At 36.9% G+C, this 12712-nt stretch overlaps 1 protein-coding gene across 2 annotated transcripts in view; it reads right to left on the minus strand.

Moving 5' to 3' along the window:
• LOC128663755 (A.superbus venom factor 1) overlaps positions 1-12712 on the minus strand; it is a 114714-nt gene that overhangs the window by 39872 nt on the left and 62130 nt on the right. For both annotated transcript variants that reach the window (XM_053718240.1, XM_053718241.1), the window contains exons 16-19: positions 11473-11544; positions 10974-11174; positions 5596-5707; positions 2647-2732 (exon numbers count right to left, since the gene is read on the minus strand). In XM_053718240.1, the coding sequence (XP_053574215.1) occupies positions 2647-2732; positions 5596-5707; positions 10974-11174; positions 11473-11544 (471 nt within the window). The remainder of the gene's footprint in view (positions 1-2646; positions 2733-5595; positions 5708-10973; positions 11175-11472; positions 11545-12712) is intronic.

Consider the following 12712-nt stretch of genomic DNA (forward strand, 5'->3'; position numbering starts at 1 on the left):
CAAAAAAAAACAACCCCTAATTCTAACCCAGAAATAGGTACTCACCATTCCTGAAGTCCAGCGGTGAAGGTCTTCTTCCAGGCGGCTCCATCTTCATCCAGCACGGGAACATCTTCTATCTTCATCCAGAGCAAAGGTGGCGTGGAGCGGAGGCGGCAGCGGAGGCGGCAGCGGAGTCATCCAGCGTGGAGGATCCTCTTTATGCGATCATCACTGTACACTGAAGATTGAATGCAAGGTACCCATTTTATATTTGGGGTACCTTGCATTCCTATTGGCAGGAAATGTTCAAATTTAGCCAATAGGATGAGAGTTACTGAAATCCTATTGGCTGATTTGAACTTTTAGGGGGTAAGTTTTACTTTGGGTAAAAGAGCTGTTTAACTTAGGGCAATGCCCTACAAAAGTCCCTTTTAAGGGCTATTGGTAGTTTAGTGTTAGATTAGGGGGTGTTTTTATTTTTGGGTGACTTGTTTACATTTTTTATTTTTGATAATTTCGTAAATTTTTGTCTGTACGTTTAGATTTTTTTATTTTTTGTAATATTCGATTTTTTTATTTTTGTAATTATTAATTACATTTTTAGTAAGGTAGTTTTTTTTTATATATAATTGGGGTTAACTTAAGGGGTGTTAGATTAGGGGATTTAGTGATTAGATTAATTATTTGTGTTGTGGGGGGATGGCGGTTTAGGGGTTAGTTAGGTAGATTGCCTTGTGGGGGGATGGCGGTTTAGGGGTTAATAGGTTAATTAGGTAGATTGCATTTTGGGGGGTTAGCGGTTTAGGGATTTATACTTTAATTAGCTTATTTGCGTTGTAGGTGAATGGAGGATTAGGGGTTAATAACTTTATTATGTACTTTGCGATGTGGGGTTTGGCGGATTAAGGGTTAATACTTTTTATTTAGTTATTGCAGTGGGGGGATGGCTGTTGAAAGGTAGATATTGTGCATGCGTTAGGTGTTTGTTAAGGCTTCTAGGGAGTTACAGTGCTCATATACTCAGCGCAAGGCTTCATGCATCTGCCTATGTGTGGCGAGGTAAAAATGGAGTAAAATGTCTCCATTTTCGCCGTGTAAGTCCTTGCGCTGAATGTGATACCGACTTGGGATAGCGGTTCTATGTTAGTAAAAATAGTGGCCAATGGGTGAAATATATGTGCCGCATTTATATGCGGCATCATATAAGTGATAGCAATATCTTACTAAAAACAGCCGACACCGGCTTTTGCAAGCGATGCCGTATATGTAATCTCACCCTTAGATCCTAATTATCATAACATAGGATGATTTTTCATAGATAAAATGTTTGCACTCTACATGAGGAGAGAAAATAATTCTAATCATAAACTTTATTCACCATAAAAGAAGAAACAATCCTTTTTAATCCTAAACTTCATGGACCAGATAATCTAAAATTCATCAGCATGGCAAACATATTATGCTGAACCTTGCATGGGCAAACCTTACAAAGTGATCTAAGAAAAGAGGCTGAACCGGGAATTCCCAGCGAGTTGTGACGTGAGCTTACCTGCTTAGAAAGTAATGAGAGAGACTTACATGCTTAAAGGGACAGTCTAAACCAGAATTTGTATTGTTCTAAAAGATAGATAATCCCTTTATGACCCATTCCCTTGTTTGTCAAACCAACACAGTTATATAAATACACTTTTTACCTCTGTAATTACCTTGTATCTAAGTCTCTGCAAACTGCCCCCTTATTTCAGTTCTTTTGACAGACATCCATTTTAGCCAATCGGAGCTGGCTCACCTGAACTCCATGTGCATGAGCACAGTGTTATCTATATGACACACAAGAACTAACACCCTCTAGTGGTGAAAAACTGTCAAAATGCCCTGAGAGAAGAGGCGGCCTTCAAGGGCTTAGAAATTAGCATATGAACCTCCTAGATTTAGCTTTCAACTAAAAATACCAAGAGAACAAAGCAAAATTGATGATAAAATGCCCAAGGAATGTCCTGTTCAGCCCACTCTCCGATGCTGCAAGAGTCAATTCACAATAGAAAGATAAGCAACCCACTGAAGTTTTCAATTTCAACTGGGTTTTTTTTTGTAAATCGGTGTGTACCTTAAATAGGCTTTTTACTGATTACATTTCATTTCTTTTTTTCTGTGTAATTTAAAGGCAATTTTGTATGACATGATGAAAGTTTGCAGTGTGTTTTTATGTATAATACAATTCTGATTTTTACAGCGTAAATTCAATACACTTTTGAAATGCTTATTTTATTGAGAACTATCATATATATATGTATCTTGCCATTGCATACAGAAAAGTAGGTTATGACGCATAGGTATTTACACAGTGAACAGTGTAAAATGTGCCTTTAGATTATCTTGTTATTGATTTCCTAGCACTGATGGATCATTATTGATCATATCCCGTTGGTGGAGAGCTTAAGATCACCCTGCCCTCTATGAGGAAAAAGGTCCATAATAATTATATATGCATGTAGATTGCAAAAAGAGGAAGACCAGTTTAATTATAAAATTGTAACTGACAATGCATAACAATTCATCCAAATAAGACCACCTCAAAATAAAATCATAAAACTGTAACAAAGAGGATCACTACAAAATTCACATACTGGAGACCCATTTTCTCCCACAATGCATTCTACTCACCTTTGTTTTCCGATAAACTAACAGCCAACACCTCCCATGTAGTGATAGAATCTTTTAGAAAAACATTCATGATCTTTGTAGAAATACTGAGGAAGAAACACATTTGTTGTTTTAGGTGTACTGGAAGTGTAAGAAACCATATATAATAACTGACAATGATAAGAAAAAGAGGGAATGAACGTTTAGGTATTGATCACAACATACTGTATTTATCACATAGCATATTGTTCACCGTAAGCTTGCTATGTTTGTTTTCATATTAATTTGCTAATATCTTTATACTGTTATAATGAAAATGGTATAGAAACATATATTTTCATGACTAAATAAGACAACCTGTGTTTTTCTCTGAGGTGTAAGCATTATTCATTCGTAGGATAACTTTATTCATGGCCCAGGGATTCTTGAATTCACATCCAATATTTGTCAAAACCACCTTTACTAAAAATTAATTTGCATTCTCTGTAAAGTAAAGATTCTTACGTCTTTGAATAGTGTTGAACCAAAACATGTTAAAACTATCTAGTTTTGTGTTTAATATTTAATTCAGTTTTATGTGAATCAGTTTTATTTCATAGAATAAATCAAATTATTTTTATTCATCACACTTTTTCTCTTTATTTGGCTATAGATATTTAAATAGGTGATCCCACAGTGATTACATTTTATCATTGGTGGCAGTGGCTTTTATAATTTTTGACTTAACCTCTAAGCTCTAACCTTTGGAACTCTACAAATAGCAGTTTACTTGAGAGATGCCAAACTAGATTTGGATTGGCTGATGTTTGTCATGTGACATAGAACACATTGATGCTTGAGTAACCCAGATAGGATGGTGAGCAACAAATATAGTAATGCAGAGAAAATATCCCAGGACCACCTACTGATTAAAGTGTTTTTACATTCTGAATCAGTGTGGTTTTAACACTTCATTGTATCGCCTTTCTTTTTTCTCAGTATACACAAGTGAAACTTTACATCTTTAAATAATATTAAATTGAGCTTTTATTATTTGTTAAAAAAGTGAGTTCTTTTCTCCTGGTATATGCATGCAGAGCTACTAGATTTTAAAATATTGAAATTAATAGTTCACAGTTCCTGTTTCTTTGTTTTTACTAAATTTCCACTACAATTAACCTTTATGGTTTTTGCCTCCAGTTTGTATTGATATCCCTGCTCATATGATCCACCCATCCTGGAATGCCTTTAGTGTAGAAGGAGATGTCCTGCTTGCTTTGAATCGTTCAGAACCTCCCAACTGTCCCTATTTGAGAGGGACATTCTCTGACTCTAAAATCTGCCTTGCTATACCTCTGAGATAGCTATATGTCGCTATTTGCAGAATTTCCCTTGTCCCATTGAGCAACAGGACACAACTATGAACCACCCAGACACTCCCACAGACCATTTAGACACACTCACAATCCCATCCAATAACTACTTCTGAACACATCTCCTCCTGGGCCCCTAATACCCAGCTACACATGTTGAGAGGATGCAGATATTTTTGTGAATGATTTTAACTATAGTTCTAGAAGAAAAAAAATGCTGAATCTTTTCTATGGATATATGATGATGTCTAAAGTATGATCATATCCAAATAAACTGAAAAGGTGAAAGATTTTTTTGATGTGATTTTCCAGGCATACTGTATATCCGGCGCTTGCTGTGTATTATGACACTGATTAAAATGAGATCTGCTGTTGTTTTTGTAAAGCAATTTACTTTTTTGTTAGCATTTTCATTTAAACTAATCACAAATTATTCAACAACAAAATGAAAATTGAACCTTTAATAACATATTTCTCAAAGTCAGGATTAGATTACGTGAAAACGTTTTCATTTTAAGTCTTCTTTACAAGCATAAAACAGTTGGTAAGCTTCAGCACATGCAGATGCAACATCCCACCCACAAACTCCTCTCTTGAATGTCAGTGTCATATAATATTTATTATTTCTCATAGTTGAATGGCCACAGTGATGGATGCCCAGTATGAGGATGCTCAGAATGGGGTTGTCAAATGAAACCATTTTTTTTTCTTGATTCAGATAGAGCATACAATTTTTAAAAAAACTTTCCAATTTACTATTTTATATAATTAAATACATTTTTAGCATTAAAATCATTGTCTTTTTTGAGAATTAGTTGTGTGCTTTATGTACTTAAGTAAGAATTACTGTTAACCTAAGAAGATCATATATCTCAAAATTTCTCAGAGGGTTTCCTAGACATGGAATTGAGAGGTCATGTGGGCAGTGGTCCATTGGCATTTGGTGGATGGAGCTACTGCTGTAAGGAGAGGCGCTGGGCATGAGTTTATTGCATGAAAAATGGGCATGGACAGTGATGGGTGGAGTTGTGGTGTTTTGTGTGTGGAGCTTGGGCAGTTCCTAGAAATTAAGATGTTTGGCCTGACTGGGGGAGGTTTAGAGTGACAGCAGCAGACCTCTAAACCTTCTACAGCTCCTCGAGATCCAAGACAGCTGAGAGGTTTAGAATATAATCCATTAACATAATTTAGCAATTATGTAAAAAACATAGATCTCTAGTACAACATGTCTTAAATAATAATGACATTGATGTACCATGATGATGATATTATAACTCGCCTTGAGATATGCATCTGTCTTAAATTTAGAATAGTGCTGGCTATGGTTAAGGGATTCACTACATTAATATTATCTGCACTGCAGTATCACTGCTGTCTCAATATTAACACAAGATATTGCCAGGGTGAAATCTCATATTAACCCAATGGATGCTAAAGAGAACAGTGCCTATAATTTTGCATTTAAAATGTAACTGGATTTTATTTCTCCACAACATATCCATGGAATGACGCAAGCCTTTTTTTTAAAGGAACTGTAAATATTCTATAGCTTGCAAGCTTCTTAAAATTGACTATGTTCCCCTCATAAGCATGGAATGAAGAACAGGCAGTCACTCACCCATTAGCATCTGGTCTTTCTAACATTTGCTCCACTTTCCAGAACCAGCTCTCTGGAAATTCAGTCCTGGACACAATATCAGCATCATCCATGTACTCACTGTCCTCATCACCTAAGGTAGAAAATGTTACATATTTCATATACCTTTATGGGATTTGCACAGTCATAAAAAATACATATATCTAGTAATAATGCTGCCATGTGAAGTGTGTTTATATACAAATGTATATGATTTGTTTAACCCCTTTGCACCCTTATTCCTTTCTATGCCATTCTAACCACCATGGGTTTTACAGCTCTTAGGATGGCATAGAACGTCATAACCGTTTGGCTGAACTAAAGCCAAAGGCACTTCCTGAATGGGTTTGTTGCCTGGAGGACATGCCTAGCATCATAGGAACTCCCCCCTGACATTATCCCATCATTAAAATCTAACTATTGCGTGATTTCAATCTTTTACTGATTTGTTTACATCAGAACTTTTTTCCGATGTGGACAATCAAGTCCGGATGGGAAGGGGTTAATAGAATATATCAAATAAAATGTTTACTGGCCCTGGAAGTAGAAACACCATTACCATGTGTCCACAAGTCTCACTTTTAAAAAAAAGTGTGGATAACCATATTTTAACCCCTTAACAACCAAGGACATGCAGGGTATGTCCTACAAAAACGGTCGTTAATGACCAAGGACGTACCCTGCAGGTCCTCAGGGTTTTCAAGCGCTGGAAGTGATCGTGATCGCTTCCAGCCGCTATCAGGGTATTGCAGTGATGCCTCGATATGGAGGCTTCCTGCAATACCCTTTTTTAGCCACTGATTCAGAAAGGTCCACTCTGTGGCCCTCTCTGCATAGGCCAGCGATGGTACCAATCGTTGGTGGGTAGGAGGGATAGCAGGGATGCAGGTGGGCGGCCCATCACTGGATCATTTCCGGATCCTCTTCATGCAGTGCGTGCAAATGGCGGGGAGCATGTGGGGGGCAGGAGCGTGCACAATCAAACGTGCGCTAGTACATTACAAGATTTCAATGTATGGGAAGGTGGGAGAGGGAAGGGGAAAAAAATGTTGGGAAAAGGATCTGGGAGGGGGTAGGCTATTGAGGGGGGGGCAGCTTCACTACAGAAAATTAACTTTTTTTGCCAAAAAAATAATAAAAACAGGTTTTTTTTTTTTTAGCAAACTGGGTACTGACAGACAGCTGCCAGTACCCAAGATGGCGTAAATAGGTAGAGGAGGGAGGGTTAGATAGCTGTTTGGGGGTTGATCAGGGAGGTTGGGGGCTAAGGGGTATCCAATACTGCAGAATAAATTTAAAAATTAAAAAAAAATTATATAAAAAAAAAAGCCTTTTATTTTAGTACTGGCAGACTTTCTGCCAGTACTTAAGATGGCGGTGACAATTGTGAGGTGGGGAGGGAAGAGAGCTGTTTGAGGGGGTCAGGGAGGGACCAGGTGGTGTGATGTGTCAGGTGGGAGGCTGATCTCTACATTAAAGCTAAAATTAACCCTACAGGCTTCCTAATTAACCCCTTAACTGCTGGGCATAATACAAGTGTGGTGCGCAGCGGCATTTAGCAGCCTTCTAATTACCAAAAATCAATGCCAAAGCCATATATGTCTGCTATTTCTGAACAAAGTGGATCCCAGAGAAGCATTTACAACCATTTTTGCCATAATTGCACAAGCTATTTGTAAACCATTTCAGTGAGAAAAAGTTTGTTAAAAAAATTAACGATTTTTTTTATTTGATCGCATTTGGTTATGAAATGATGGCATGAAATATACCAAAATGGGCCTATATCAATATAAATATATACATGTGAAGGGCTATTCAAAGATTCCTGACAGACATTAGTGTTACAAAGTAACTATCGCTAATTTTGAAAAAACAAATGGTTTGGAAATAGCAAAGGGCTACTTGTACTTATTGCCCTATAACTTGCAAAAAAAGCAAAGAACATGTAAACATTGGGTATTTCTAAACTAAGGACAAAATTTAGAAACTATTTAGCATGGGTGTTTTTTGGTGGTTGTAGATGTGTAACAGATTTTGGGGGTCAAAGTTAGAAAAATGTGTTATTTTCAATTTTCTCATCATATTTTATAAATGTTTTTTAAAGTAAATTATAAGATATGATGAAAATAATGGTATCTTTAGAAAGTCCATTTAATGGCGAGAAAAACGGTATATAATATGTGTGGGTACAGTAAATGAGTAACAGGAAAACTACAGCTAAACACAAACACTGCAGAAATGTAAAAATAGCCCTGGTCCTTAAAATTAAAAATGGTCTGGTCACTAAGTGGTAAAGCAAAAAAAAAGAAAAGAGAATCAGAACAACCCTAAAGAATTGTCTCCTATCTCTCACCATACAGCAATCTAAAAAATATCCAGTTTACTTAACATGTTGGTTTCCATGGCACCTGTATACAGGACACATGGATTCCACATGAGGCCACACCACACATATAAGTGTAATGGCCTTGTTCACTAGATTGCAAGTGGAGCACAAAACAATTGGCAATCACCTCTCAAGGTAAATCAATATCTCTCCCATGTTTGCATTGGTTTTAAAAGTTAAAAGCACGCCAAAATGAGCCTCGTTCTGATGCCATCAGAGACAGCATCAGAACATTGCACAGCAAAGGGGTAAGAAGCACAGGGATGGCAGCATATTTTTAAATATATATTTATATGAATATATACAGTGAGGGAAAGAATTATTTGCCCACTGACAAAGAAATGATCAGTCTATAATTTTAATGGTAGGTTTATTTGAACAGTGAGAGACAGAATAACAACAAAAAATCCAGAAAAACGCATTTAAAACGTTATTAATTGATTTGCATTTTAACGAGTGAAATAAGTATTTGACCCCTTTGCAAAACATGACTTAGTACTTAGTGGCAAAACCCTTGTTGGCAATCAGAGAGGTCAGATGTTTCTTGCAGTTGGCCACCAGGTTTGCACACATCTCAGAAGAGATTTTGTCCCACTCCTCTGTTGCAGATCCTCTCCAAGTCATTAAGGTTTCGAGGCTGATGTTTGTCAACTCGAACCTTCAGCTCCCTCCACAGATTTTCTATGGGATTACAGTCTGGAGACTGGCTAGGCCACTCCAGGACCTTAATGTGCTTCTGTCTGTCCCCTTAGCAGAAAAACACCCCCAAAGCATAATGTTTCCACCTCCATGTTTGACCGTGGGGATGGTGTTCTTGGGGTCATGGCAGCATTCCTCCTCCTCCAAACAGGGCTAGTTGAGTTGATGCTAAAGAGCTCAATTTTGGTCTTATCTGACCACAACACTTTTACCCAGTTCTTCTCTGAATCATTCAGATGTTCATTGGCAAACTTTAGACGGGCCTGCACATGAGCTTTCTTGAGCAGGGGGACCTTGCGTGCACTGCAGGATTTCAGTCCTTCAATGAGTAGTTTGTTACCAATTGTTTTCTTGGTGACTATGGTCCCAGCTGCCTTGAGATCATTGACAAGATCCTCCCATGTAGTTCTGGGCTGATTCCTCACCATTCTCATGATCATTGAAACTCCAAGAAATGCAATCATGGATGGTGCCCCAGACTGAGGGAGATTGACAGTTATTTTGTGTTTCTTCCATTTGCGAATAATAGCACCAATTGTTGTCACCTTCTCACCAAGCTGTTTGGCGATGGTCTTGTAGCCCATTCCAGCCTTGTGTAGGTCTACAATCTTGTCCCTGGCATCCTTGGACAGCTCTTTGGTCTTGGCCATGGTGGAGAGTTTGGATTCTGATTGATTGATTGATTGCTTCTGTGGACAGGTGTCTTTTATACAACGAACAAGCTGAGATTAGGAGCACTCCCTTTAAGAGAGTGCTCCTAATCTCAGCTCGTTACCTGTATAAAAGACACCTGGGAGCCAGAAATCTTGCTGATTGATAGGGGATCATATACTTATTTCACTCATTAAAATGCAAATCAATGTATAACTTTTTTAAATGCGTTTTTCTGGATTTTTTGTTGCTATTCTGTCTCTCACTGTTCAAATAAACCTACCATTAAAATGATAGAGTAATCATTTCTGTGTCAGTGTGCAAACATACAAAATCAGTAGGGGATCAAATAATTTTTCCCCTCACTGTGATACATAGATATACATATATATATATATATATATATATATATATATATATTTAAGGGAACACACAGTTCCCATATACCGCAATGTAACGGTATCAGTGCCCTTTTTATTTCTAGTTCCCCACTTCGACCAACTGTAGACCCCAAAAACTGCCTAGTGCAGTTGTTTTTTATTTAAAAAAAAAAGCTACATTTAAAAACAAACAAACTATAATGCTCTCTATTTTGAGGGCATTTGGGACACTTTTAGAAAATTAACCAGATATTAGATAACTTGTAATGGCTGTTTTTTGTCCGATTGTGGCCGCGTGATAATTTAACGCTCAACTTGTAATCTGGCCTGTAGTTGTTATAAGAAATTGGTCTTGAAAAAGGCTTGTTATTCTTGTTGACACGTTGACCTCTAATTTTATTGTATTTTGATGGCTGAATAAACTAACATTTTTGATGATAGGGCCTATCTATGGAATAGTGTTTTATATAAAGGATTTATTTGATAGGGGCACCAAGGCAGATGTGCATTGGAGCAGTGAGTGCATATATCTCTATGTGAAAGCCCTTTGCCTGTCTTTTTCCCCCCTAACATCTGAGACCTCATATCTTTGAGCCCTTATTTGTTTTTAAAGCAATATTTTGTTTGTAATAATTGTTATTACATGGTGCTATTATGAGTGTAACTGTACTGTAGTTTTGATTTCTTTGTACAGTTTTTTATTCAAGTGACACAGTTAACCAGAGCTCTTAGCTCATGCTATCCCTACATGTGTTAAATTCAATTGTGCTTGGGCAAACCAATTTACTTTCAACTTGTAATACACTCGCTGCTTCACCTGCTTCTGATGTGAGCAAATAAACGTTATAAACCACTTATTGTTTGCGCATAACAGTTAGCGTGCCACTCGTAATTTAGCCCATAGTAAAGGATATTGTATTGTCATTTTATTATGTACTTGTTCGTTATGCAATTTATTCAATATTAAAATGATCCCTTAAATACATTTTGATATTTTTGAAGAGTAGAACTAGAATGCGAATCTCCCTATATTTTAATAATATCACAACTTTGATCTCTATAAGATATTTGATTTATCTAAATTAACAGTAGCTAGCCAATACACAAATCAGTATTACAACTAGGAGAGAGGAAATATTTGTAAAATATTGTATAGTCCGCGTCTTTGAATGTTATATGACTGACATATTTATATATATATATATATATATATATATATATGGACATATAACATGGTTTCTTACTTCTTCCCAGCAAATCATGCTCTTTTAACTTTGCATCATCTTCTCTCTTTTTCTTAATATATGTACAGCAGTCCACAAAAGCAGCCGCACACTCTTTCCCATCAAGGATGTAGCGGGCGCGCTGCTCACAGCTGTGACCCATGGGATTCTCCTGCATTCCATCCAAACAGCACTTTCTTATATGTCCTTGATAGTTTGAAGCTAAAAGACATAGGTAATATATAATAACACATACTAATAATAACACGCTGCAAATTCTCAAAATGCAAGGAAAATTCACTGCAACAAAATATATAAGAATAACAAGAGTGGAAAGAAGACAAGATGACAAGAGATTGTAAACATGGGGAAAAGGCAGAACAAAATGTCATAAAATAAGAAGAGAGAAATAAAAATAAAAAGATATGAAAAAAAACAGGATAAAACGACAACTGGAGAAAGGTTAAACAGCAAATATGAATAAAATCAATGTATTTTCCTCATGTTGCCTCCCCCTCACCTTTGGTGGTTTTTATTTCAATCAGTTCTGCAGATCGTCGCCTGCGGCGAGCACGGACTTCACATGTTGGTTCTAAGTACCAAAGGGGACAACACAAAGTGAGACCACAAAAGCTACATGTACGGCAATGTTCAACAATTAAGACATTTAAATATATTTAAGAATGAGGGTTTTAATAGAATTAAACATTTGAGGCTACATGAATATTGAGATTTAAGAAAGTTAGTTGCATTTGTAAAGACAGTTTTTTATAATGAATTTTTATACTGATATGAGTTTGCAATGCAAGGCAGTGGCTTCTAAGGCTAATAATAAGGCTAAGGGGCTGAATTATCAAGCTCCAAATGGAGCTTGGAACCCTGAAGGCTCAGCGGAAACAGAAGTTATGAAGCAGCGGGTTGATTGACACCCCCTGCTAGCGGCTGATTGGCCGTGAATATGCAGGGGGCGGTATTGCACAAGCAGTTATGGTGAACTGTTTGTGCAATGATATATGCAGACAGCGTATGCTGTCGGCATTTATCGATGTGCAACGGACATGATACGCTACATTGAATCATGTCCTCTCGCACTTTGATAAATATGCCCATAAGACACTAGCTATAATTCTGTTGCTATATAAACCCATGGTAGGACCTTACCTTGAGTAAGGAGTGCAGTTCTGGGAATTTATTTATAAAAAGGACATTGGAGAAGGGCCCCAAACTAATAAGGGGAATGGAGGAATTAAACTATGAAGAGAGGTTAGCCAAATTGGGCACTTGAGAGGTTATATGATTATATTATGTAAGTATAATCAAGGCCAATAAACAGAGCTGTCTGAAGCACTGTTTATTCCAAGGCAGTTGTTTGTGACAAAATGTCACATATTAAGGCTAGAATCAAGGAGATTTAATCATCAGCAACATAAACGTTTTTCACGGTAAAAGCAATAAAATTGTGAAACACCTTGCCTAAGGAGGTAGTAATTGCCAATACCGTAGATAAATTTAAAAATGGCTTATATACATTTCTGGCTGAAAACAACTTTCAGGGATATGATTGCTGTGTTAAATGGGTCGGCTTTCTAAATGTGTAATGTAAGTTGAATTGTCAGCTTCCTTATTGTAAATCAGGTAGTCTATGTATAGGTTGAATTTAATCTCATCTACTATATCTAAATTAATACCAAGAAAGAGTAATACATGTGTAGATTTTAACATACATATGTGAAACTATTAATCTGTTACATGCTAAAAAC

The sequence above is a fragment of the Bombina bombina genome, chromosome 6 (assembly GCF_027579735.1).
Source record: "Bombina bombina isolate aBomBom1 chromosome 6, aBomBom1.pri, whole genome shotgun sequence".
NCBI classification, from domain to species: domain Eukaryota; kingdom Metazoa; phylum Chordata; class Amphibia; order Anura; family Bombinatoridae; genus Bombina; species Bombina bombina.